This window comes from Abrus precatorius, unplaced genomic scaffold, assembly GCF_003935025.1.
Source record: "Abrus precatorius isolate BTA unplaced genomic scaffold, Abrus_2018 Scaffold9, whole genome shotgun sequence".
In the NCBI taxonomy this organism is placed as follows: domain Eukaryota; kingdom Viridiplantae; phylum Streptophyta; class Magnoliopsida; order Fabales; family Fabaceae; genus Abrus; species Abrus precatorius.
The window spans coordinates 22,153,193-22,181,180 of record NW_020874439.1 but is presented as its reverse complement, the minus strand read 5'-3'; the positions used below and the strand labels follow the sequence as shown (position 1 = coordinate 22,181,180).

At 30.7% G+C, this 27,988-nt stretch overlaps 4 protein-coding genes and 2 non-coding genes across 8 annotated transcripts; 5 read left to right on the top strand and 1 right to left on the bottom strand.

The window, feature by feature from the left end:
* The first annotated feature begins 1,256 nt into the window (after nt 1-1,256).
* On the top strand, nt 1,257-6,296 carry LOC113849371 (uncharacterized protein At1g51745). Its single transcript, XM_027479244.1, has 3 exons — nt 1,257-2,063; nt 2,755-3,821; nt 4,681-6,296. Exons 1-3 carry the CDS (start codon nt 1,873-1,875, stop codon nt 5,766-5,768), a joined length of 2,346 nt encoding a protein of 781 aa, XP_027335045.1. The 5' UTR covers nt 1,257-1,872; the 3' UTR covers nt 5,769-6,296.
* A 2,223-nt stretch (nt 6,297-8,519) lies between these two features.
* On the top strand, nt 8,520-10,760 carry LOC113850174 (60S ribosomal protein L28-2-like). The gene is made up of 3 exons (XM_027480583.1): nt 8,520-8,730; nt 8,996-9,159; nt 10,342-10,760. Exons 1-3 carry the CDS (start codon nt 8,583-8,585, stop codon nt 10,480-10,482), a joined length of 453 nt encoding a protein of 150 aa, XP_027336384.1. The 5' UTR covers nt 8,520-8,582; the 3' UTR covers nt 10,483-10,760.
* LOC113851726 lies at nt 9,538-9,626 on the top strand. The gene has a single exon (XR_003502293.1). It is a non-coding gene; the product is annotated as a small nucleolar RNA R24 (small nucleolar RNA).
* On the top strand, nt 9,834-9,923 carry LOC113851725. The gene has a single exon (XR_003502292.1). It is a non-coding gene; the product is annotated as a small nucleolar RNA R24 (small nucleolar RNA).
* Nucleotides 10,761-13,108: 2,348 nt separating the features above from the next.
* On the bottom strand, nt 13,109-19,505 carry LOC113849648 (anoctamin-like protein At1g73020). 3 transcript variants are annotated; one of them, XM_027479694.1, is made up of 16 exons: nt 18,878-19,505; nt 18,398-18,467; nt 18,142-18,257; nt 17,730-17,856; nt 17,545-17,645; nt 17,359-17,450; nt 17,157-17,261; nt 16,777-17,046; nt 15,861-15,993; nt 15,662-15,775; nt 15,467-15,534; nt 15,236-15,366; nt 14,949-15,031; nt 14,712-14,819; nt 13,641-13,799; nt 13,109-13,557 (listed from the first exon to the last, which is right to left on the bottom strand). In XM_027479694.1, the coding sequence occupies exons 1-16, from the start codon at nt 19,049-19,051 to the stop codon at nt 13,429-13,431; spliced, it is 1,980 nt and encodes a 659-aa protein (XP_027335495.1). In that variant the 5' UTR covers nt 19,052-19,505; the 3' UTR covers nt 13,109-13,428. The 3 variants fall into 3 exon arrangements, with proteins under 3 accessions (XP_027335495.1, XP_027335494.1, XP_027335496.1); XM_027479693.1 differs by having other exon boundaries at nt 13,243-13,557; nt 15,467-15,561; nt 18,878-19,445; XM_027479695.1 differs by having other exon boundaries at nt 13,243-13,557; nt 15,467-15,561; nt 17,157-17,244; nt 17,359-17,365; nt 18,878-19,445.
* Nucleotides 19,506-24,090: 4,585 nt separating this feature from the next.
* On the top strand, nt 24,091-27,169 carry LOC113849871 (IAA-amino acid hydrolase ILR1-like 4). Its single transcript, XM_027480087.1, has 5 exons — nt 24,091-24,533; nt 24,804-24,929; nt 25,566-25,880; nt 26,354-26,482; nt 26,693-27,169. The coding sequence occupies exons 1-5, from the start codon at nt 24,180-24,182 to the stop codon at nt 27,098-27,100; spliced, it is 1,332 nt and encodes a 443-aa protein (XP_027335888.1). The 5' UTR covers nt 24,091-24,179; the 3' UTR covers nt 27,101-27,169.
* The last annotated feature ends 819 nt before the right edge of the window (nt 27,170-27,988 follow it).

The following is a 27,988-nucleotide window of genomic DNA, read 5'->3' as shown; positions in this document are numbered from 1 at the left end:
TGTATAAAATTAAATATTTGTTGACACTTTATATGGCATTATTCAATTATTTATAAAATATATTAAAAAATGTTTTTAAATTAAAATATTAAATATTATAATTAAAAGTAATGAATTATTTTAGTATATTAAATAAAATAAAAAACAAATCATGAAATTTATTTAAAATGTCAAATTAAAAATACACGATGTAAAAAATAAAATTTCTAAAATTTTAACCATTTAAAAATATTTTATTTAAAAATACTCTTAAAATATATTATCATTCAAATTTTTTTCTAAACATTATTATCATTCAAAAATTAATATTTATAAATATCGATATTAAATTTTAACATAGTCTCTGCTATTGCTTTTTATATATATAAATTTATCCTAATTTTGCACGATGTTTTCTTATAACAAGGAAGGTAACATGAGAAAAAGATTACATGATACGGTGATATGGAATTTAGAGTTAATGATGTAAAGTTTACATAACGTAATTCTTGTTCGAGGTTTTAAATAAATATATTTTAATTATTTATTATTATAATAACATATAATTCTGATAAATTAATAGTTTGTTTAATGGTTAGGATACAATGACACAATAAGATTTATTCTATTATATTTTGTAATCAATATTTATTGATTATTTCCAATTATTTATCTGGTTGAATTATCCTAATTTATATGAATATATTTTTAAAATATATTTTAAATTTATTTTTTTGAAAAAATATTAAAAATGATTGATGAAATTTTTTAAAATAAAATTTTAATTATAATTTATTATTTCAAAAAAATTTATTATAAAAATTGAATAAAATTATACAATTTAATATTAAATTTAATATTATATATGCATAAATTTTAATCATATATGTTAAAAATAAAATTTTTAATTAAAAAAAATTTAAAATATGTTAATTTTAATAAAAAATAATTTTGTCACATACATATAATTTTTTATTTAATTCTAACATTAAAAAATATTATAATAGTATCTATTTTAATGATATACATCAAATAATAAAATTAGAATTTATCTTTCTCTTATCATATCTTAATTTTATCCATATTTTTATTATTTTATTTTATAATACATAATAAATGAACTTAAAAAGAAAGAAAAATTACCCTATGTTCATTTCCCTTCCAGAAAGTTCTATCCCAAACAATTTCTTAAAGACGAAAAAAAATACACGTATGCTGACAACCTGAGAAAACGTATACATTGAACCGTATACAGAATATTTTTAATTTATAATTTTGAAAAAACCAAAACACCAAAAACGAACACATCCCCTCAGTGCCTCCCTTTGCTTCTTGTTTTCTAATGGGCCATCGCCTAAAGATACCAAAAGTTACGTTTTGATCCAAACAAGGAACAAACCCCTCTCTCTTTCTCTCTCTTAGTTTTTCAGAACCGCTTCCCTCTCTCTCTCTCTACCCTCACAACAACACACTCACTCTCTCACTCTCTCTGGTGTCCGTACCCTCTGTGTTTGCCACGGATGACCACGACCCTCTGATGAAATCACAGCGCAACCAAACTCCAAACAACACAAAACCAAACTCAATGTCAAATACTCTTCACACACCAACAGCTTATTATTAGATCTTCTCTTAGATCTTCTACCCCCATCAAGCTCCATGCTTTTTCCCCCCTTCTCTTGCATGCACCATTACAAATTCCCCATTTTTAATGCCTTTTCTCCGAGCTTTCGCTTTTAGGCTTTGTGGGGTTTACCTCTTATGCGCAAAAGTGAAAACTTTGAGCCCTTTCTGAACTTGGGTAGCTCTGCAATGGCGCGTTGAGATTGTTTTTTTTTTTTATTATTATTCAAAAGGGGTTTAAGTTTTAAGGGTTTTTTCTTTGGGTGTGAAATGGGTAGTTCCGGAGAGTCGAATATCAACGGAATCGATGCGTCGGTGGGTGGGTTGGTATGGGTCCGACGGCGAAACGGGTCGTGGTGGCCGGGTCGGATAATGGGTCTCGATGAATTGTCTGAGAGTTGTTTGGTTTCACCGAGATCGGGTACTCCTGTCAAGCTATTAGGTCGTGAGGATGCAAGCGTGTGAGTGTTTCTTCTTATTTTCTTAGCTCTTTTTTTTATAAAAAAATTTGCAAAATGATTTTAGGACATGGTTTTTGTTTTGATGCTTTGCTGATATTCTGGTCTAAAACTTTCTTTTAATCCGATTTTTCATGTTTACCAAACGTGTCCTTAACTGGACGGTGTTGTAGCTATATGAAACTGGTTTGATCACTGATATAATTGTTGTTTTGGTTTTGTTTTTTATGGGGGGAGGTGGGACAGTTCCTTGCTGAGGTGCTGTTTTCACTCCAGATAATGGATTGGGATGTTTTTGACAAGCTTTTCTTTAATTTTACGAGATGTGTGGGTTTATGCTAATGTTGTGCACCATTGTTTTAAAATGTTTTTTTGTACGCGTTTTGGTGTTTGTGGTATATGTCATTGGAGCTATAATGGGATGGGATTGTTTTCTCAGCGTGTGTTCTTTTTCTGTCTTGTTGGGAAACTTTGCGGGCATTGAGCCATGGAGCTTTTAAACCCTAAAAATAAATATCATTGGTATTCTCTATTTAAAATTGTACAAGGTATTAAAAGGTGGAAAAGAGAAATGTCATTGTTTCCTCTTAGGTGAAGCTTAGGAAATGTATTTCTTGAATCTGTTTGTTGTTGAGTTATTAAAAAGGATTGATTTTTGTTAGACTGATATTGGAAATACTTCTCTGTGATATAGGGATTGGTATAATCTTGAAAAGTCGAAGCGGGTAAAAGCTTTTCGCTGTGGAGAGTATGATGAATGTATTGAGAAGGCAAAGGCATCTGCTGCTAATTCAAACAAGAAGGCAGTGAAGTATGCTCGCAGGGAGGATGCTATTCTTCATGCTCTTGAGTTAGAGAGCGCTCACCTGGACAAGGAACCGTTAAACTTATGCTCCAGATTAGATAAACCTGGGAGTGAACATGGAGGATCAGCTGGAGAATTACCAATCATATCTAATTCTAGTGATGACAATGACGATATGACCAATGATCTGAGTGACTCTGAAGACAATTCTAATTCAGCTCCAGAGTTGTCACAATCTGGTATATCTTTTGAAGAGCCTAATCATAATGGTTCTTTAAAGGTGCAATCTGTGCAGGGAAGAAGGAGAAGAACACCCAATGATTCAGAAGATGACGGAACTGAAGGAGTCAAGCGAATGAGAGGACTTGAGGACCTGGGCATTGGTATAGTGTCAAAGAGAAAGGTCCATGGTATGGGTACAACTGAGATAGTTCAGCAAGCTAGTGCTTCACTCAACAATTCAACTGCAGGGAACTGCCTGGCTAATGGAACCTCTGTAAATGGTGGCAAAGGTTATTCCTCAACACTGAAAAGGAAGAGATCACAAGTGGGAAATGCTCATGAACTCTTGAAAAGGAAAAATCGACGCCGGCCTTTAACAAAGGTTTTGGAGAGTACAGCCATGGTGTCTGTTCCTGTCATTTGTGATCAGCTTCCCAGTTCAAGCAGTTCTCCACTATGTGGGGTAACTGATGGAAGGATTTCAGGATTAGATTCTAATGATGGAAAGAAAAGTTTTCCAATGGCAACGCACAATTCAGATAATGCTGAGGCTGCTTGTAAGAATGGGACTTCATTAACTGTTCACGACCATGGTAATGATGCTTCCCAAATCAATCACAGGGTCAAGGAGAGTGAGACTTCTGGCATACCAGGGCTAGTTGGCAATGATTCTTCTGATAAATTATTTGATGTGCCATTTGTTGGGGTTCTAGGGGAGGAGAAACATACACCAGGTATGTTACAGTTTCTGAATTCTAGGGTCTTCCTTATGTAGTATGTACAATGCTTACAATTGTCATCAGGGTGCCTTGCAGTTTATTATCCCCTTTTCCTCACTAATACATTATTGTTTTCTTTCTTTTTCCCCCCAATATTTTAATTTTCCTTTTTGGTTTTGTGATAGATTTAGGTTTTTGGTGTATAATTTATGAAGCGTTACTCAGAACATGGAATTTAGAAAAAGAGGAATGGAAATTGAATGTGGAGCCTGGAAGACGCATGGTGATCATGCATAATGATTAATAACTGTTGAATGAGCTAAGTTGAAACATGGTTTTATGGTTGTTTTCTATGGAAATAAATATCTTGGATTCATTGACCTTCACTTTTGCACCTGTGCAAGTTGCACTCATGATACTTGTGGTGCAGGAATAAATTGATCTGAAAAAGTGTATAACTAGTCCCCCTTCCCGGTGAGATTGTGACATGCTTTTGTCTGGTTTTCCATGATTATTGCTTTCTTATGTCCTAATATTATGTGTAGAAAGTACAAACTACAAACTGATTGTTTAAAGTTGCATTGTTAAGCTGTAGAATAACCGTAAATATATTAGTTGTGTATGTGATTGTGTTATTTTCCTGAGGTTTGGATATCCATGCTATTTCCTTCCCCATTCCCATCTGTTTGTCTTTAATAAATAAAACCTTTTTTTTTTAACTTTTGTTGAAAGCAGTAGAATATAGTTAAGCTACATTCATCTGTTGTGCTTCAGTTTAGCCATGCCCATACTGCAACTGTGTCTTTTTGGATGTTGTGGTTGAAAGGACGTGAACTGGATAATTAACATGCACTGATGTAATTTCTTTTGCCAGGATTGGCGTCCATACTGGTTTCTTGTTCAGCTGGCAAGCCTCAAGTTAGTGCATTGGGACAACAGTCTTGTAATGCTAGTGAATCTGAAGCTCCGTCATTGAATGAGGTAAAGAATGAGCCTGGTTGTACCAGTTCAGCTGCTGGTCACAATATTGTTGGCCATAGAGCAGACAAAGGTAGTTCCAAGTGGCAGTCAAAAGGAAAAAGGAATTCAAGACACACCGGTAAAAATAGAAAACAAGTCTCGAGAAAATATGTGGATATGGACCATCGATCCAGTGCATATTTGCCAGGAATTGGGAACTCGGATGGATTCTCTCAGGGTGTCGGTCAGAAAAATGATTGGAATGGCTTGGGTTCACCGAATGCTTCGTTCAATTGTACTTCTCAGGTTAAGAGCAAACATGTTGCTGAGGGCCCACTGGATGGGTTTCGGGACTTGAACAAGCATATCAGGGGGTCAACAGCAGAGGCAAAGCTATCACCTGATGGATCTCTCACACCTCAAAGATTGCTTCCTTATCGCCATTCGCGGTTCACTGTTAACTCCAGATATCAAACAGCAGATTTCCCTGGAAGAAATTATTGTTCCGATGCTTCCTTATATGATGTCAAGGTAGAAGTGAAATCCAGCTACCGGCCTCAACATGTCCCTTTGGTTTCTCTTGTGAGTAAACTGGATGGCAAAGCCTTTATTGGACACCCTTTGACAATTGACGTTTTGGAGGAAGGTCATTGTGATAACATGTTGAGTGGCATTGGATGTGACATGGAAGCTGGTGACATCTATCGTGTGGCCAAGCCAAACTCGGTAACTGGAAGAATACATTCCAAAAATTCATCACGTTTTTCATCAGGTAAATCTTCCAAGATGAAAAAATCTGGGCTGTTGAATAAAAAGATTCGGAAGTTATCCTCTTTGACTGGTCACAGGCAGTCAGAAGAGGAGAGAAAACCAGTGGTAGATAAGCTCAAAGGTCCTGTTATAGCTTGTATTCCCCTTAAAGTAGTATTCAGTAGGATAAATGAAGCAGTGAGTGGTCAGGCGCGGTCGACACACCGTGCATTGCCAACATCCAACCCATGACTTGTGTTGTTGGAAAGGAGTTCCAATGAATGGATGATGCGGAGAATTGCTTCTTTGGTAATTTGAGAGATTTTGGTATAGTTATGCAGACCATAATATTATCTACTTATTTTTAACTATATGCACAGTTTGCAAGCCCCCCATATTCTGCCATGAAGGTTGAATCTTCTGTACAATTTCAAGACATTTTCATGTAGAACTAGTAGGAGTTAAATCATATGAGGCTTCTCTTGGCTCTGTAAATAATGTAACATTGGATGAGGTGTAAAGATGGATGGTCTAGTATTAGGTATTTGACCTGATATTAGGTTCTTTAAAAGTAATGAATTAGGATGTTTCCGAGGTTCAATAACTACATATTGTACTCCATAATTTATTTCAAAGTCACCTCTATGAATCCTAGAAGGCTAAAACAAAAGTATATTGCAATTGTGAGAACATTTGGATCAATCACCATTTCATTTTTGTTGTGTTTGTATGGAACCTTGTTTTGCAATCAATATATATGCCAGTTGCCAAGATTATTAGCATTTTTTTTTGTTGTGTATGTTTATTCTCTATTGTGGGTGTTATTTCATTAGCGCAAGTGGTTAATAAGTTGTTTTCTGGATGTGATTATGTTTAACTAACGTGTAGAAGACGAAAAAGAATAGTTGTTTTGTTGTTAATCCTTTTTTTTTATTATTCTAAATGTACATCTTTAAATAAAAATTATATAAATATTTAAACCTTTAATTTTCTTTATTTTTGGTTGGTTTGAAGTTATGGTGCATGTTTTGCCCCAGTAAAGGATACTGATGACAACAACTGTACAATTTGGAATTGTAATAAGATTCATATATTAAGTTGGTAGTTTCTTGTTCATTGAATGGCAAAACCTAGGTTGGGCATAGAAGATACAAATTGAATCGGAAAAGAAGAAAAAAAATCTTATAATGTCAAACAAATTAGATCACCGTTGCGTAAACTTAGATCAATTAGTAAACTAAGATCTTCAGTTTCAAGAAATGTAAACATGTTAAAATTTTTTAAAAATAGTTGTTATTTATTTATTTATATATAAAATTGACTATATCTATTTATTATTATATGTAAAATTTATTATTAAAATTTAGAATGTATAAAGTTACATATAATGTAAGAGAATTGATATTCTTATTTTAAAATCTATAAAAAATATTTAAAAATAATTGAAAAAAATAATAAAATTTCATGTTCATAAGTATATTTCTTTTAAGATATTTTAAATGTATTAATAATAAATAAAATATAAATAATAAAAATTTAATTATTAAATTTTTATTTTTATAACAGTTGTGATATTTTTTAATTAAATACTATTATTTACAAAAAATATTTCAATTTTCATTGTAGGTGAAATAAAATAAAAGTAATAATATAAAATAATTATTTTTTTGTTTAAATAAATAATAAAGAAAATTGTCTAAAATTTCAAATGTTAATGTTGGAGTGAGTACATCTAACATTGTAAAAGAATTTTAAGTTAATCATATTATCATAATTTTTTATTTAAATAAAAAAAAAAAATATATATATATATATATATATATTTATAAAATTTATTGTATCTACTCAATATGCATTTATAACAAAATCTATGATTGATTATTAAAAATATTTATGTACTATTATTTAATACTTTAAATACCTTAAAAATTTAAATTATAATTAATGTATAATTATTAAATTTATGTTGTATTTAAAAAAAGTTTATTAGAATTATTATATATAAAAACTTTACATTGTATAATGTTAAAAATAGAAATAATTATTTATTATGAATTATAAATTTGTAATTGATACAAATTTAGACAAAAAATGATTGTATTATAAATTTTTAAAATTATTTATTTAAATAAATTATATAAATGTAATTTTTGTTTAATTATAATAAATTATAATAAATTTTCTATTTCTATATTAATATTAACAAATATTTATGTCAATTTTGACATAAAAAAGATACTTATTTTACATTCATTTGGGTATGAAATTTTTTTAAAAAAATTGTTAAGATAATCATTAATAATATTTTATACTTATATTTTTAAGTAAAATTTTAATTATTTATTATATTTTATTATAAGACTTTCAGTGATGTACATACTATTAAAAATATTAATATTACAGAAATTATAATTTTTCTTAAGCTAGATAATTTTTTGAATTTATCTGAAATTTTAGTTAGACAAAATCAAAGAGTAATATAATAAATATAATTTTTTTATATTTTTCTTTTTATATGAAATAATTATATTCTCTTATATTTTTTCATTTAACCAAATTATTTTTAATTAAAATGATCTGAAAAATATTATTATTTTTATTTATAAAATTTATAATATGAATAACTTTATTTTAGTTATTTCATATTTACATATTGAAAGTGTATTTTATATTATTTTTAAATAAATGGTTATAATTTTTATAATATTTTAAAAATTAAAAATATTTATATATTTTTTGAATAAACTATTAAATTTTACTATCTATTATACATATTCTTTATTAAAATTAATATTAATAATTATTTAAGATGTGAGACAATTGTTTTAAGAATTTGTTAAAAAATAGTAAAGTTCATAGTTAATGGGCCACGGGATCCTGGTCTAATAGTAATAACAAGATCCAAATCCGACCCACAATATCCGGATCTTGCAAACGGATAAATGGGTTAAACTTGTGGAACCCGCTTTACTTAGATTGATATATTAGGGTTTCTTCATTGTCCTATATATAAATACAAAGTCTTTAAAGCAAAGCCCTAGTTGCGAGTTGCAGGTGAAGAAGAAAATGGCGACAGTACCTGGGCAACTCGTGTGGGAGATCGTGAAGGAAAACAACTCTTTTTTGGTCAAACAATTTGGAAGGGGCACTCAGAGCGTCCAATTCAGCAGAGAAAGCAACAATCTCTACAATCTCAACTCTTTCAAGTACTCTGGTATGTTCCCCTCCCACCCAATTTTTTTTTAAAGAAATTTGAATGATTTTTGAAAATGGGTAATTGAAAAATTAAATTTTTAGTTGCCAGTGTTTTTATTATTATTTTTTAATGTAATATTTACTTCACTATCAAAGCAAGTGAGAATGTTTGTTGTGTTATTGAGATAGGACTTGGGCTGGTATTTAATTTGTTAAACTTCTATGATTTGAATCATGTGTTTTAATTGGTTGTAGCTGAATTTCTCCTTACACTGGCATGACAGGTTTGGCAAACAAGAAAACTGTTACTGTTCAGCCTGTGGGTAAGGATCTGTCTGTGTTGTTGGCTACAACCAAGACAAAGAAGCAGAACAAGCCTGCTGCTTTGCTTCACAAATCTGTGATGAAGAAAGAGTTCAGGAGGATGGCAAAGGCTGTTGAAAACCAGGTAATTTTTTTTAAAAAAAATTCAATAAATGTCTTGGAGGTTAACATCTGATACATGTGAATGATGCGGGATATTCTTGTTCTTATTTCTGAAAGTTTGATTTATTCCTATCTTAAATATCTGTTTGATCTTGTTTATTTTATTCTTCTTTGTAGATTTGAATTTATATCTTTTGTGAGTTGAGTTCCTTGCTGCTATATTTAAATGTCAATTTGAACTTGTCCTTACCATTTTATGTCTGTGTCTGAACTCCACCATCCCCAGCTGGCGATGGTTTCATTTTAAAAGATAAAGATGGTTTGTTGGGATTTGTGTATGCTTTGGAATGTGTCTTTTTAAAGTTGTAATGAAACCTTGTTGAGCTTTTAGCAGCAAGATTCAGCGGTGATGAGCCTATAACATGTAAGAAGAATCCTTGTTTGGTTTCTTCAATGAAATATATGTGTTACGCTTGGCTTCTGAGCTTATATGATTTATAAATTCATTCATGGATTTATACTTTTGATCACTTCCTGATGTTATTAAAGGAAATTGGCTCTCTTTCCTGTGATGGTTTATCATTATCTAATATCAGTAGCCTAATTATCGTTATGTCTTGGTGAGGATCTGGATGTTTTGGGAATGTGTCTTTTTAAAGTTGAAATGAAACCTTTTTGGGCTTTTAGCAGCAAGATTCAGTGGTGATGAGCCTCTAACATGTAAGAAGAATCCTCTGTTGGGTTTCTTCAATGAAATATACTTGTTACGCTTGGCTTCTGAGCTTCCATCATTCATAAATTCATGAATTATTTCTTTTGATCTCCGGATGTTGTTAATAAAGGGAATTGCCTTTCTTGCTCAAATATCTGCAGCCTAATTATCTTGATTATATTTGATCTTGGTCTGAATTTTGACTAATACGTCGCTTCTTCCCATGAATTCCCACTAGTAAGCCTAATTGGCTTGTCCTCAGACTGTCAGTCTGTTTTTACTCTTAATTGATTTGGCTATGTATGTCTCGTTTATGTTTTAATTTGTAATCATTTTCTTCCTATACTTCCAGTTGCAATATTTTCACTCAATCGGTGTTCATATTTTTTCTGTGGATTCTTGCTTCTACGAATATGGTGGAGGTGTCACGTCATTATATCTTATAGCTTCTTTTGTCTGATTTATGTTTCCTAATGATGCAATGTGCTGTAGGTGGCAAATAATTACTACAGGCCTGATCTCAAGAAGGCAGCTCTTGCAAGGTTGAGTGCTGTTCATAGAAGCCTCAAAGTTGCCAAGTCTGGTGTCAAGAAGAGGAATAGGCAGGCCGTGAAGGTCCATGGTAGGAAGTGAATTGAGAAAAGTTAGATTGCATTCAAATGTCGTTTTGCTCCCTCTTTTTTTGTGTTTTTAGAACTTCAGTCTAGATTTCCTGTCATGTTTTAAAATGAAATTATTTGTTTAGTATTCAATATAAACTTAAACTAGCATGTTATAGATTTCAACCTGGTTGATTTTTGTCTTGGTATAATTGCCTTATGGTTGTTGATTTAAGTCAACTGACAATGAGTAGCTGGCTGTTGGTATCGAAAGAGGGATGATTCGTGCCTTAATTTTGAAACATTTGATTGAGAAGAGCATTTTACTTCATTACTATTCTCTTTTATTTTTGCCTAATGAACAGTTTTTTGAGACCTTTCCTTGAAACCAAAGTTGGCGTGAAGATTGAGTGTTAAAACATTGTAAAGTGTAAACACAAAGCTGCATAAATATTCTAATTTGGGGTAAGCATAACATAACCTGACTTGTTTAGATCTTCAACTATGAAAAAGCCGGGATACACCATGAAAAAGTAAAGTTTTTCTATCGTTAAAACCTGAAAGGCTTATAGAGAAGGAAAACGGATACGCAATGAAAATACCTTTATTTTCTACGGCTTAAACAGAACAACTGAGAACTTTTGGTACATTGGTACGCACCAAACCAAGGGTATATCAAGAATATTAGATTTGAGTTTTAAAATTTGAGTTCAAACTAATTTGTTGGTTTTTTTTAGCTTGATTGCATATTCCTTACCTCTGAATGTTAATCTTGTAAATGGGTATTGGGTAACAGTTAGTCCTCTTTTGATTAGGCCCAAGGATTGGCTAGCTCGTCCATACGTGACAATAACAAATTAACAATATTCTTAAACCATTTGAGGCTTAATATTAACTTTTTTAATGTATAGTTTTTTTATTTATAATTTTCAAACTATTTATGTTTGTTTTGAATCAAGAGCCCTCTCAAATCCAACCACGGAAGAATTTGATACGCATTAGCTTTTCGGTACAACAATCAAACTGTCTATTATTCTTCTAATTATTCTTCATAGTTAAGTTAACGCGGTCTTTACTATTAGCATAGAAGTTTTCCGTTTTTGTCATTGGTATATTCGTACAGAACGGAATATATCAAAATTTGAAGGGTAAAAACTATTCCTATTGATGCCAACCTTTGTGCTGCATTTTATATTCAAAACAACTATGTTCATCCTAATCAAAATAATCAGGTTTAAGCTTTTGTTTAATAATTCTAATTACTTATCTCAAACAAACGGAAGAAAAAAAGAAGGAACCAAACAAATTCAAATATAGAATGGTATAAGATGTTAATTAATTTAAACTTGCTAAGCAATCCTTCCTAAAAGTGTTGACAAAGTCTAAAGTCAATGAAAGCATATTATTACACGCATTGGAATACTATGTAACTTGTCTCGGTGTAATTCGCTAGCCTTATAAATGAGTCCAGTTTCATTGCTCCTTTGGCACTGTGCTTCATAGCTTTCACAAACTATTCTGGCTGCGGATCAACAACAGCAGCCATGTCTGTAACGAAATCTATGTCTCTTAATGGTGGCAATGCCATTGCCAAATTTAAGAGCCAAAAACCTGCAAAACGGAGGCGTTTTGATCGTTGTTTTTCTTCAGTTGAGGTGTCTATGGAGCCAGGGAAACAGCTAAAAGACATGGATTCCAACAAGTTGAAGGCCGAGATCAAGAGGTGGGCTAAGGCAGTTGTTGCATATGCACGCCAGGTTAGTGGCCGTTTTGGAAACTCTCATGGCAAAGTCACAAATTCAACTTGATGGAATAACTTGTTATCTAAGGGAACATTTAACAAACATGGGTTTTGGTAAATGGAAGAACATTACATCAAGTCGTTGTAGCCTTGAGAATTTGTGTATTGATGTTACTGGGGGGATTGTTGTATATATGTTTGTCAGAAACAAGGTGGATCAAATAATGGGAAGTGAATTCACATCCCTGCAAATCTGCAAATTGCAATGACAAGAATCATGCCTTATCATTCTGATGGTAGAATACCAAATTACAATGACATAAAGACGTGCTGTAAATTTTTGGAATTAGATTGAATTGCTAAACTATATTGGAACTGGTGAAATGTATATAAATTCTGCAGCACATGAACTGTATTTTCATTTTAGCTTGGTTCTTTTTTCCAATGTGAGTTTCCATAAAATTTTGATGTTGAAAAGACAACGTGTTTGTAAATTGGATCTTGATCAATTCCATGTCAAATAAATAAACTACTACCATTTAACTGCATATATACCCTTATGAAATGGTGAATTACACAAAAATATACAGACTAGTTAAAAATACCAAATATTAAATCTTCAATCTAAACGTATCCTAATCAAATAATTAAAATACTCCTTTGCCACACTTATATATTTTGGACACGTCAATATCTGTCATTGGTTTGTGCTACATTTGATGTGTACTGTTGTCTGTCTACCACCAATTCACCGTTGTGTATACTCTAATCCAATATCATTGTGTAAATACAGTAATTTTAAAAAAATAGTATTTACGTTGTGTTAATTATACTAAAGTACGTCTTTCGTTTCAGAATAAATAATCCAAAGTATAATGATTTACAAGAGATGCACCACACAAGAAAAATCATAAAATGCAATCCCGAGTCACTGAGTACTACAACTATAATGAAGTTGAAATGCCTCTAACAAAAGACACAATCTTCGTTTCACTAACACTAACAAAATTTGAAAGTAACTAGTTCCTTTTGTATTCACAATTCAAAGGGAGGACTAAACTATACGGCTATATAAAAAGTTATCTTAAGCACAAAAGAGGGAGGACAAAACTGGTAAAAAAAGCAAAATCCCTTCTTAATATACAAATCAGCCATGGAAAACTGAGATAATAAAAAGAACAATCTAGCTTAAGCTTTCTTTTTCTCGTGGTGAAGTGATAATGAAGAGGTGGAAAAGCATCATTCCAACTTTTTCTCCTCTTCAAAAGCCCTGTCTCCTCCAGAAATGGTCCTTAAAAGCTTCTTAGAACACATATCTTGTGCCTGTGTAGTGTGTTTTGCACGGTTGGCTCTTACCCAAGCAGGTTCCTGAAAAGAAAAACAGTACCATAAACTGTTATCTCATATACTATCTTTGAAATGGAGGAGTAATTGTGGAAGGAAGCTATCACCTCAGGAACTAAGCGAGAGAAACCAAACTTAATCAATAAGAGGACATGCTCCATGATTAAAATTGCAGCAAGTCCAGGCTCTATTTTCCATTTTCCCTCCTCATCATATAGCCATGCTAAAAGAGCACAGTTGGTGCATATAGACATCACAATGAGAAACTGCAAAATGAAGAATATCCTCAAATCAGTATGAAATGAAAACCAAGTATAATTAATTGTGTGACATATGAAAGAGTAGAATGTACTTATGAAGCATTGGATGTTTAAAGACATAGTAATACAAGCATCTAATGACAGTGGCAATTAATTCTTAACCAGGTGCCTCACAATTAAAACTTAAAAGCTTGTATGCTGAAATTTTCAGTAGATGGACCTACCATATATATAGTTGTTTATTTGGTAAACGTGTTCTATTTATAATTAATATGAAGTGGATCGTCCAAAATAATTGATAAGAACCTTCTAAAGTCTGGTAAACAAGGTAGTTAAAATCATCGTAAAGAAGTGAAAATTGTAAAATCATAAATCGAATCATAAAATTTTATAAAAGGGAAAAAACCTTCAAATAAGTAAAAACACTTAAACAAAGTAGCATCACAAATCATAATTTATTTTATAAGAATGTAATGCATTGACGTGAGTAAAAAATAGACCAGAACATAAAAGATACAAGAACAGTAGCACTAGACTCAAACTCAGAGCAGTAGCACATTGCTGGGTTTAGTTGCAGACCAGGCTGCACGCACTAAAAGAACTGTTGAAGGTTGACAATGATGTTAGAGTTCAAAGTTGCTAGAGGCAAATTGGATTCCATAAAAAGGAGATATATGAAAGAGGAGTCAACTACGAAGGGTTCAACAAAAGAGGCTTTGCAAGGAATTTTCAAAATCGAAGTGAAATCGTGAAATCCCATGATTTGAGGAATTTTACTATTCAAATCGGGATTTTACAATGATTTTACTTAACTAGGAATTTATCCATGATTTAAATCTATGAGACTTCCAAAATATTTTTCCAAAATATTTTATGATTCAAATCAGGATTTTAACTACTTTGCCGGTAAATAAATACCTGAAATATGTTAAGCCAGGCTCCTACTGTTGCGGCGGCACGAGGAACAGGCCGCCTCAAAATTGCTAGCAGCTTCAATGCATCTGTCCTGATTTCCATAATGTTGTTCTGAAAAGGGAGGGACTAAGTTGTCAACAACATAATATTTTACAGAAGTCCAAAACGGATTAAAGAGCCTTATACCAATGGTGAAGGCAAGTCAAAACAAAAACAAAAGATAGCCAGAAGCATATATACCACAGCAGCAAAGGCAAAAGCAGGTGGGAATGCACAAGCAAACATCAAAATCATTCCAAACTGCAATGCCAACTCTAAGAAATCTGCAATAAGGGATTTTCGGTTAAATTAATAAAACAATGTCAGTTATGTGATGCCTTCTAGAACATGATGAGAAAGTAAGCCCTTTCAGTTGTAAGATCTAACTACTTCATACACATGCATATCCAAATGAAATTACTTATATTCCATGAGCTCAAAAATTGAATATCAGATGAATTTTCAGAATACAACGAATTCAGAAGTACCATCAAATAACCCATCTTCAAGCTCCTCCCCAATACTAGCAGAGTACGAAGGCTTAAGGTATTCTTTCTCTACTCTAGAACTAAACTGGAATCTATCTGTTGATTCTCCTTTCTCTTTCTTCTTCTTGTGTCTGGACAAACAAAAGACAAATTAGCTACTGTATGGTGGAAATATCCGGTATACAAAGTAAACCTACCATAATCCATGTGTAAGGGAATAAAAAGGCTTACCGAACCCTGTACTTTTTATAGCTGTACTTGAGATAAGGCAATGAATTTTCCAACAAGTTTTCAAACACCTGGAAAAACTGTTTGCTTTTACTCCGCTTAATTAAATGAAAAATCCAAAACTAAAGAGAGGAGCAAAAGTAAAAATGTAAGGGGAAAAGAAGGGAAGGAAGAGACAAAGATAACAAGAGGTTCAACCTCAGATAGGAGGAGTCGCTGAATCAACACTTTGCGAAGAGTTGAAAAATTACGGTGCAACAAGGCATGATAAAAAATTCCAATGTATGTCTGCATAAAGTAGAGGCCAAATACCTGCACGAGAAAATAATCCTTTTAAGTTCCATGTTTAGTGCAAGGAAAAAATGTAATGTGGGACCTATTCATTCACCATTGTTACCTTGTAGACCAAGCTGTCAGCTCGTTTTTCTGTGTTCTCATTATTTTCATACATGATAAGTTTGACAGACACTTTGCCACCGATTTTGGTAATATACTGAATGGCGAAAAGATAAACAGCAGTGAGCCCAAACCTGAACCCCAACATTTAAAACAAGAGTCATATTAATCAAATATTGGACAAAACCAACTACAATAATTTGTATGACTAACATTAACAAAAGATACTTTTTAGTACTGATTTAGATCTTTTAGTAGAAACAAGCGAGTCCCTTCTAATAAGATCCAAATCCAAGTTATTTTGGTACTAACAAAAACAGCATTCATGAGTTTTATATGGATGAACAAGAGGCTTATGGGAGTGGGACTAATGAAAAACAAAATGATCCCAATTTCAAGTTGATATTCTCTGGTACAACAGGAAGAAAGTTCACATTGGCATTTAAGAATCACGAAATGAACTACATCCAGCAAAAAGTACACAACAGAAAAGATGACAGGTATTCAAAGAGAAATAGTACATTCAAGAGAAAATTTGGAGTTTGCAGCCATTAGTTTGACAGAAACAGCAAGGCTAAAGTAAGGTAATTGCATCTAAGGAGTTAAAAGAGGAAAAATGAGGATAAAAAACATAGTCACATCAATACTCTAAGGGGCTGACATATAAAACAAAATCCTTCTGCAAGATAGTAAACAATATCTCAGAGAAGATGATGAGAAAATAAAAGTTGCAAGAATTAATAGTTATATGAACAGAACAGATGATCCTTCTGTTGAAACTCAAGAACAAAAGAACATCATAGAAATATTGGAATAGCTGAACGCCACATAGAAAGAAATTTCAAAAAAAGAAAAAACAGAATATTCAATTAACAGTACAAAGTAGAACCTCAGAAAAGAATGTCACAGATTCTTACTTAATTATATCAGAACTAATAACTTCATAAAGATGAGCATATGCCAACTCAAATGGTAACTGAAGGCATATGATGCTGAAGATAATGATCGCATCATTTCTGAATCGCAGGAGACGGCCAAACCACTCATATCTCTGGAACACTTCCTTCCCTTTTGCTTTATCAATCTCAAAGACTTTTATGAGTTCCATTGGAGGCTGTAGGGAACTGGCCTTCCTTCCCGAAATCTTGTACCCTGGATCAGCTGCAACTGCAGAGCTAATAGGCCATCTGCATCACCAAAACATGGAGCAAAGGTGTGAGGGCAGATGGAAAAACCCGGCAAGGGAAGTAGTTAAAGTGATTGTACTGATCCCAAAGAAGTAAAAAAGTAACATTACCTGGCTAAAAGAGCGGCGTTTTTACGTTTCCAGAACTGAGAAAACATTACAGCCCAAAGTATGACCATGATGAAGAAAACTGGGAGCACTACTAATTTCAAAGACCTAAAATGTAATAAAAAGTCATAAAACCATTTAACAAGATGTAAAACTAAAGAATAAGTGGTAATATAAACCGACACTAACAAACAGACTGACGTACCCAAAATCTATGAATTGCAAAGTTAGCCCAAATGCTGCAGGGAAGAGCAGCCACCGTGTGTACATTCCCAGAAAAGCAAAATAGATTGCAATCTGCAGATTATTCATTTGTTCATGGGATAAGGAGAATGGACAACATCATTTTCAAATTATATTATAAAGTTCATAGAGTTATAGTCACATTCACCTTTGCCCCATAATATGAATAAATTTCATCTATTGGCTGACTAGTGAAGTCCCACCAATGAAGTGCCCAACTTCTGAGAAGTTTCTTTCTCTTCTTTTCATCTATCAACCAAAATCAATATTAGTTCAAGTTTCAAGTCACACTAGTCTAAAGAAAAAAATGATGGCACATGTGAGTAAAAACACCATGCAAAGGAAAGACTTGCTTAACAATGTTCTCTGATTCCAATTTCTGAAGCAGATTCTCCCCAATTTCCCAATGGATTTCTTTTCCATCAAATTTAAGGGTTTTGGCGGACATGCTGCTGTTTACCTGAAAATTCAATTTACAATAGAACCAAAATGTTCAAGACATGTCAATAGGTGAATTAATAGAAGACTGTCATTCCATGATAGTAAGCCATAAATTTTATTGTTCATTCTTCAATAAAGAATGCAATTTCATAAGAATTTCTTAAAGTAGAAAGTCTAAGCATCTAGAATCTTTTAATCAGATGAAACAATAAGTGGCATGTGTGAACCTAGCTAATAAGTATACCTAATCCAATAAAGAGGGATTTAGATATGTAGAGACAATTAATAGCTTGAAAAAACTCACTATTCCATATATCAAGTGACAGTAGCACTGAAAACGCTCACACCAACTGAAAACAGAACCATCAGGTTGTTTCACAAAAGCTTCAACCTCTTCCACCTCAAATTGCAAGTCCATACCTGGCATTGAGAACAAAACACATTAACATAAACAGAAGAATTGCACAATCAGTCACATTCCAGTTAGCACCATTTGACACAGTGAACTCAAATAATAGTAATAATTAGAACACATGTCCCTTTTGGGGGATTTCATATACCAATATGAGTCCGTTTCTTGATTTGTAGTTCAGCTGCAGCCCTCCCCAGTGTCTCCAAAGGTGCAGCCAACTAAACAAATGACATTTAAGTTTCAGTTACTCAACCAAAAACTTAAATTGGACATGCAGAACTGAGTAAAACCACAAGATTCATAGACCTAGGAATAAACAATAAAGATTCTTGTTCAAAGTTCAAACTCTTCTTCTGGTATATGGGGGAAAAAGGAAAAAGAAGGAACAAATAGAACCAGAATTAACTTCAGAAGACAAACACCAATCACCATGCAATGGAAATTCTGAGAGACATAAAAATATAAAGGGAAAATACTATTTAAGAAACATTTGCATATCATAAATCATATTTCCAAAAAAAAAAAAAAAAAAAAACACTCCTGCCACTTAATTGTAAATAATGAGGTTGTATGAAAGTGACTCGTATAGAATGAAACATAGAGAGTTTGAGCATTGACAAAACCTAACCTTGACGAACTCATCTGCAATGCCAATAACTCTCTCAACTACAAACCCCACCTTCTCAAACTCCTTTATAATGACGCGAGCACAGTCACAGGATTCATCTTTTTCCTGAACCACTCTCCTTGGAATCACCACCCCAATTTCAAATGCAAGTTCCTCATTTCCCTGCTCATTCATCTTCAACCACAGTGACCCAATGCACGTGAGAAAGGCAGATGACAACAACACAACCCCACTCCCTCCCTCTTCAACAATTCAAATCTAAGGATCAAAACAAAGCTTCAAATGGGCAGAAGAAATATCCCTTTTTGGGAAAAAGGGGTTGAAGAAAATGGCATAAAAATGAAGAAATTTGAAGAGGAATGGAATGGGTGTTTCTGTTTGAAAAAACTACCCCTAAGGGGTGCAAAAAGAGAGGGGGGGGGGGGGGGGGGGAGGGGATCTTGTGGGGTCAATGACGAGAATTTCTATGGAAGCGGTGATGATAAAAACAAACTAGAAACGTGGTAAGGAAACAGACAGAAAGAAGGAAAATACGATGAGAATTGGATTGAGTTTGAGGAAGGTGTTGTGTCCTATGAAACGGCCATTCTCGACAAGAAGCTCTGCAGAGGGACACACAAACATCAACATACGGTGTTGTCCACGTGCATGCTTTATACTTTTTGTGATTTTTTGAAAAAAAAATTATTCACCACAAAGTTCTTTTAAATGTTTAAATAATTTTTTTAACGGACATTTTAAAATACGTGACAAAAATGAATAAAAATAATTTTTTTATTAAAACTTATAATATTTAATATTATTAATATATTTAATTTTTATTAAAATTACATATGATTTTATATTATAAATCTTTGAATATATTTAAAAACAATTAAGATTTAAATTACTATTATTATTATTGTTTTTTCAAAATTTTAAATATTCATAAAAATATAAAATGATAAATAATATTTTAAGGTATAATTTAGTAATAAATCAAATATTTAAATAAAAATAGTTAATTTTAACATATTAATTCTTATGGAAAATTGAAATATTGATACTTGTTTCTAATAGAATAATTTGATGATAAAAATGCTATCAAATATTTTTTGTGATTAAAAGTTTTAAAAAATTAATGTAATAATACATATAATTTTAGAAAAATCAATTAATTTTTTTACAGTGAGATGTCTTAATATTTAATAAATATTTTAATCCGGACTAAGCTAAATATCAAAGGGACAAAATTCCACCGTTCCACCGAAATTTGTTCAAGGATTCAGACAAAATTTTCAGGTTTTTTGTACTCTGCCATAGTATCACTATTTAATAATCATTCGATCTAAATTATTGATATTATTATTAGTTTTAATTAAAATCGATATTTTGGTTTGTTAATCCCCTATTATTGAAATACTTATGATAATGAGTTTTTCTTTAAAAAAAATTTACTTGCCTTTTATAAAAAAAGATTGTAAAGTATAATTTTATAATATAAAGTCAATTTATGGTAATATTATTCGTCCTAAAAGTAAAAATTATCTGGCTGATCTTTTTTCGTGATCTGTTTAATCATTACAGCAAATAGATTGGTACGGCTTCCAATTCATTCTCTTATTGGATTCCAATGCATATCACTTGCATCATATCTCATTTATCATTCCTCCTAGTTGGCTGTGTTTTTAGCATACATAAACATGTTTTTTTTTTAACTTATCAAAACACATTATAAAAAATAATGTATTTTATTAAAATTATAATATAATATTATTAATGCTTTTAATCTTGAATTAATAATTTTTTACTTTTCATTATGTTTAAAAAATTGTATTGGTACCTGTTTAAAAGTATAATAACCCATTAAAAAATAACACGGGCACTTGCTGCTGACTCAAAGTGGGCCTAGTTAACTTGAACTTGTGTCAGAAATTAAACCCATTGTAATATAATGGGCTCTGCATACAAAGCCGTTAAAAGGAAAAAGAAAGATGATCGTTGCATGCATGCCACCCAAATATATTAAAGTAATCTCAACGTTTATCCTTAAAGCATGCAATCTCGTATGAGTGAACTTAAATAAATAATAGCGTCTGAAAAGTTATATAAGTGGGATTAGTTTTCTTCAAGCCTCCATTAATCCTTTTCTCTTTTTATAAAACATTAAAAAAATTTGAGATTTTGATTTGGAAGAACAAATTAAGAAACGAATGTGATGCAACCCATCTTCCAATTCTGCCTAGGAATAATATGGGATATATTGATATTTTTAACGACTAATTGTGACAAATTTTTAGAAACTAATTCAATATGTTTTTTTTAATTTTATTTTTTAAATTCGTATGTAGTCCACATATTTACCACCATTTTAAGGTTTTTTTTTTTAAATTTTTTTATCGGTATCATCACATTCTTATCAGCACCCCCTCTTCTTCGCTTTCATTCTTAAACTTTTATTTCAACTTTAAATATTTTAAATTAATTTTGACCTCTACATCAACCCATTTGAGCCTAACAAGAGCCGAGACTCCAGTACTTGTTAAATTGTCACAATTGCTTATACTCAATATCCACAGCAAAGGGCATGCATGTAACAACCCTTCAACAAAACCTTCAACCTATCAACATCGAATAGATGAACTTTTGCTACTTTGGGTAGCTAATATCTCCACAACAATCTAACTTAACAGTTAGACAAATTCAATGCAGTGTTTGAGAATGAAGCAAAAGGGTGACAAACTATAACCCAGCACAGCGACCGAAAAAATTGGTGGCTAAAATATCAAAATCGGTTGCTAATTTTTTTAGCTACCGAAATAGTCACCGATTAAAATTGGTAGCTAAAATATCAAAACGTTTCTCTAACATCTAAGCATGCTTTGGACGTGCTGCATCATGTTTGATTCATTAAAACGCATGATAGGGCTTCGACACTCTCTGAGTGTCCATGCCAAAACACACGTTCGCTGTTTTCAAACACTTGCAGTATCTAGGTTGTCTCCAAATATTTGATAACTAGATTGGTCCTCAACATCTTCATAAGAGTTCAATCATTCTTACATTCTCTTAATTATTAGATCCATATAGATTTTTTTTATTCAAATAATTTTATTGTATTCAATAATTTTATGGATTATAACAGATAGGTTTTATTAATAGAAACGTGAATGGATTAAATCAACGATATATGGAGAAAAATACTTTCATTGTCACTCTTACTTAAATATATATTATCAATTGGCATATGCTTTTATTTTAAATAATAAAAATATAAATTAAAAATTTCTTAACCTCGTTTTATTAACCTATATATTCAAAATTTCATTTTGAGTCATCTTATTATTTGATTGAAACAATGTTTATATCAACTAAGATGATTTGTTTATCAAATCATACGTACCTGTCATGTCCTCTAAAGAATTATATTCGAGCCACCGATCATCAAAATTTGTCAATTTATATGTTCTTTTGCTTGGCTGGTGGGAGGGATTTGACCTTCTATAAGCCGGTGAGGTACAATATATGATTTTAAAATTTTACGTGTTTTATGTTATGTTTGATTAGGGTTTTGGTTCTTATATATGATATTTTTTTTAAACTTGGTTCTTATATAAACATTTCAAGCCGATTTGGATATGTAAACTTGTTTTGAAATAGTATTTTATCCGTACTAACGAATGTTGTCTAAAAGGCTTAATCGTTTATTTTTATTTATTACATTTTTTATACAAAGCATTGATATGATTGGTGTCATTTAATACATGTATGTTTTTATTAAATATGAATTAGTATGATAAATTTTTAAGAATTTAAATATGTCTTGATTAGGCTTTAAAAATATTTTAGAATTGTTTTTTAATTTTTCTTTTTAATTTATTAATTTAATAAAAATAATATATGTTTTTAGTTTGTTATCAAATAATTTTTAAGGACCTCAAAAAAATTATATTGTTTGTCGACTAAAAATAAAAACTATTAATGACCAATAAACTTTAAAAAATGATCATAACTTTAGGAACAGAAAATAACTTATTATTTTAACACAATTTTAAACATGGTAAAAAATCATATTAAAAAAATTCTGTATTTTTTTATTTATATAACCTAATTAAAAAAGTATCGTTTAAACTTTTATCTTTAGAAAATAATTTTTTATTCTCTTATCTATTTTTATTATATAAAATATTCATATTATAATTTATTAGTGAACAATATGTTGAACAATGTTAAAAATAAATGAAAGCAAGGCCTCTCAGTTGTTTTGTTCTAATCGGATGTAGTTAGTTTATGTGTACTTGTCGATGGAGACCTAACATTTTTTTTTTATTACGATTCCTAGCTAAAAAATTGAATCAGAAAAATAGATGTTTCAACCAAAAATCCAAGAAATAATTTGGTAACCAGTTTATTTAACCAAAAAATTTGGGCAATTTTAAAATGTGATAGTTGTAATCTTTTGTAATATTTTTAAAAAATATTCAATTAATTTCCTAAACCAAATTAACTCAATAAAAATTGATACTTTTTATAACTTCAAAAAATAAAAATAATATTTTCTTATATAGAGTAAACAAAAAAATTATGAGTATAACTTTTTCAGAGTTGATTAAATCTATTTTTTGAATATTTTATTTATAGTTTGTTTAGTTTAACAAAATTGTTCATTTTAATTTTTAAACTATTGAAAAAGGTATATTTCCCCCCCCGAAAGTTACGTAGAACTACCATGATGTATTTTATTCAAATCAAGCCAAAATTAATATGTCATTGAAGTTTTTCCTACTAAAACCTCACAGTCTCACCACCCAATTGTAATTGTAGAATCGTTTATGTTGTGCATACACATAGATTAGAGATTAGAGATAGATTATAAATATTAAGAATGTGTTTGGGTACTGATTAAACATTTATTTAAAAATGATTATAAGATTATTTTAAAAAAATTAAAATATTTATAAAAATTACAAACTATTTTTATATGTTATTTATAATATTTTAAATATCTCCTAAGGCCATTTTATATGGAAGTTTCATCTTAGTTTCTTACATTAATTTTTGTAAAAAGTAAATTCAGTTAGAAAAATTGTTTGTTGTATAAGAAAAAAGAGTACTTGTAACTATTTATTATATTTAATGGAAAGAAAAAGAAGATATACATTATTTTGTAAAAAATTTATTATATTTTTTAAAGAATATTAGCAACGCTAGTTCCTTAGCCACTTCCTATGAAAGTTTGTCGTTAAGATTTCTCTGTCCCTCACGTTCTGAATTCTCTGATACATCAATTTTCTCACTCTTCTGTTGCTCTTTCAAAGTAACCATGGTGGGTTCCTTCAACTGGGTTCATTGTTTTTTCATCATTTTTCATGTCTTTGCTGCAACATCCATATACTCATCAACCTTCGCCTCAACGCAACTCTCCACAAACTTTCTAGACATAGCCAAGAAACCTGAGGTTTTCGATTGGATGGTCAAAATCAGAAGGAAGATTCACGAGAATCCTGAACTGGGTTATGAGGAATTTGAGACTAGTAAGCTTATCAGAGCTGAATTGGATAAATTGGGAATCCCCTATAAACACCCAGTTGCAGTCACTGGTGTTATTGGTTTCATAGGTACAGGAATGTCGCCTTTTGTTGCGTTAAGAGCTGATATGGATGCTCTTCCCATCCAGGTTAGATGATTTTTGTTTATTATTTACCAAAATATGAAAATTAACGATATAAATTATTTTTGAAATATATAAAAACAAAAATGTTTTAATTACATTTTTATAAATTTTCAATTTTAATAAAATTTAAGAAAGATAATGTATGATTTTTTATGATTTCAAAACTTTAATGGGTTGGTTCTATCTTGGGCCAAGATAATAGAGTTTTGTTTCTTTTGTTTGGCTTTCTTCTAATTTTAATTGACGTTGATGTATTACCATATCTAACCTTAGGAAAAGGTGGAGTGGGAGCACAAGAGTAAAGTACTTGGAAAGATGCATGCTTGTGGCCATGATGCTCATGTTACCATGCTTCTAGGTGCTGCAAAGATTCTCAAGGATCATGAAAAAGAAATACAAGTTAGACTTTTTATTCTGCCTTCTTTGTTTCCGTTTTATTTCTATATAATGTTATTGCTATGTTCTGCTTTATTTGAGTAATCTTATAAAGAAGTTCTTGAAAAAAAAAATCAGAATAATAAGTAACTTTTTAATTAAAAATAATGAAATTCTAAATTTTAGAAAAGTTAAAAAAAACTTATTAAAAAAACATAAGTTGTTATTAATTTATTAAAAAAAAGTTATTTATTTTTTATATTAATTATTTTTATAAAGATTTTTCCAAAATGCATTGTACTCATAAATTTGGCTCCCTTAACAATTGTATACTTTGTTTTACGTGAACTTTTTGTTATATAATTCCGATCATGTCAAAATCAAACATGTGCTCTGTTTATATGGTGTTTGTTAATTAAAGTACATCTGAATAATGCTACCATTACCTCCTATTTTGCTAGATTATAAATTTATTAAATGACTATCTATTATATGGCATACATATTAAACTGATGATTAAAAGAAAAAACTTTCTCTTGGTTTTTGCTTTGGTAACACAAAGTAGAAGAATAAATAAAAATGAAAAGAGAAAAAAAGGTTGGCCAACTTGCTATGTTGTTTTCGATATGTGATAATTTCATTGTTTTGATGTATAAACAGGGAACTGTAGTTCTTGTTTTTCAACCAGCAGAGGAAGGAGGTGGAGGGGCTAAGAAAATTTTAGATGCTGGAGTATTGGAAAATGTTACAGCTATTTTTGGATTGCATGTGACACCAAACTTTGCAATAGGTGAAGTAGCCTCTAAATCTGGTCTAATGTTGGCACGAAGTGGTGTTTTTGAAGCAAGAATAGGTGGAAAAGGAGGTCATGCAGCTATTCCTCAACATTCTATAGACCCCATATTGGCAGCTTCTAATGTGATTATTAGCTTACAACATCTTGTCTCTCGTGAAGCTGATCCTCTAGACTCCCAAGTAAATTTGCTTTAACTTCATTTCTTTCCCTTTAACTCTATGACAATGATAGAAGTTGGGTAATGTGGTGATTGTGCATGTGTTAGAACATTTTGTAACTATTCAGTTTAGTTAAATAGATTAAAAACTATAAAGATTATGTAAATTTTACTTTTTTTTTTAAGTTTTCATTTAATTTCTCTCTCTCATATCTTTGTATTTTTAATATATTTTAGTCAATAACTGAAATATGTTACTCATATTCCTCTGTTTATTAATTAAAATATATTATAAATTATTGAATAAAAAAATATCATTTTTAATTAATAAATAACACTACCAACTCTTAAAGAACTCTCTTTAAATTATACGTGAAATGCATGGCTTTTGTTTCTTTCTAATGAATCATCCAATAAATGGAGAGAGATTTGTTCTGTTTTAGGAAGTACTTGCAATCCTTTTTTGTGATCCTAATGAAAAGCATTTCCCCAAAGGTTGTGACAGTAGGAAAATTCGAAGGAGGTTCTGCATTCAATGTTATTCCAGATTCTGTCACAATCGGTGGCACCTTCCGAGCTTTTTCTAAACAAAGCTTTCAGCAATTAAGACAGCGCATTGAGCAGGTATGTTACGGAGAAAGATAACTTCATTTTAGATGCACAAACTGATACATACAATAATCTTTTTTGTTTTTTGTCATCCAATACTTATAGAACCTATAGATTAATTTAACAGAAAATTAATAAACAATACCATTTCAACAAAATCTTGAAGAGACATTGTAATCAAAGTACTGCATTTTGATGCTTTACAAGGGTGATTCATTTATGTAGATTGTGACTGGGCAAGCTAGTGTCCAAAGGTGCAATGCAACGGTCAACTTCCTTGAAGAAGAGAAGCCTTTCTTTCCAGCAACTATAAACAATGGTGACTTGCATGTTCATTTTCAGAATGTTGCATGGGATTTGCTAGGCATCAATAAAGTTCATGACATGAAATCATTGATGGGAGCTGAAGATTTTTCATTCTATCAAGAGGTTATGCCTGGCCACTTTTCCATGCTTGGAATGATGAATGCCTCACATGAAAGGCTTGAGCAACTGCACACACCCTTTTTCAAGGTCAATGAAGATGTTCTTCCTTATGGGGCTACTCTTCATGCCTCATTAGCTGTTAATTATCTTCTAAAATATTCCCAAGATGTACCTATTCTAGATGCCAAGTACCACAATGAATTGTAATTGGATTGTTAATAGTTTTTGAGAGTATATTTGGTCAACAAAATAAAAAAACACCATGTGATATTTATTTTATTTTTTATGATTTTTCAATTAATATAATTTATTTATTATTTTAATATGTATTAAATATAAAATAAAAGTTGTGGAAGATGTATCAATTAAAATTTTCTTATTATGAATAACAGTTGTATAACAATATATATACACATGTATAGGCACTTTTGACTTGTATATGCCCTCACACGTTACAGCTATGTTATAATGCATTAGAAAAATACAACAGATCACATAACAAAATTACAATAATAATAAAAAAAACAGCATGTGATATTTATTTATTTTTTATGATGGTTAAATTGATATGATTTAATAATTTTTTTTATAATTTTATCTTATTATTTTTTAATAGTTAAATTAAAAGTAAATAAATAATATAATGTATTTAATTTATCATTTTAATATGTATCAAATATAAAATAAAAGCTGTAGAAGATGTATTAATTAAAATAAAAGTCTTACAAAAGTTTATTTCACTTTTAGTGTATTCCATTTCTATGCAATTCTCATATCTCAAAAGTGTAATAATATGATGTTTTGCATCGTACTGTAATCTCTCCGTATAAAATATAAACAAAGGTAACTTAAGGTATAATGATTTTAATATAAGTAAATTTTGATTAACTTTATACTATTTAATAAATTTATTTTTAAAATATTTTTTATTAATTTAAATTTTTTAATCTATTTTTTATTCTCAATATTGACATTAACAACCTTTTTAACTTTTAAATAATTTATTTTTTTATGTAATAAATATTATGGGTGATATATTAAAAACTAATTTTAGTTTTAAATAAATTTAAAGATATTGTATAAGATTAGTTAATT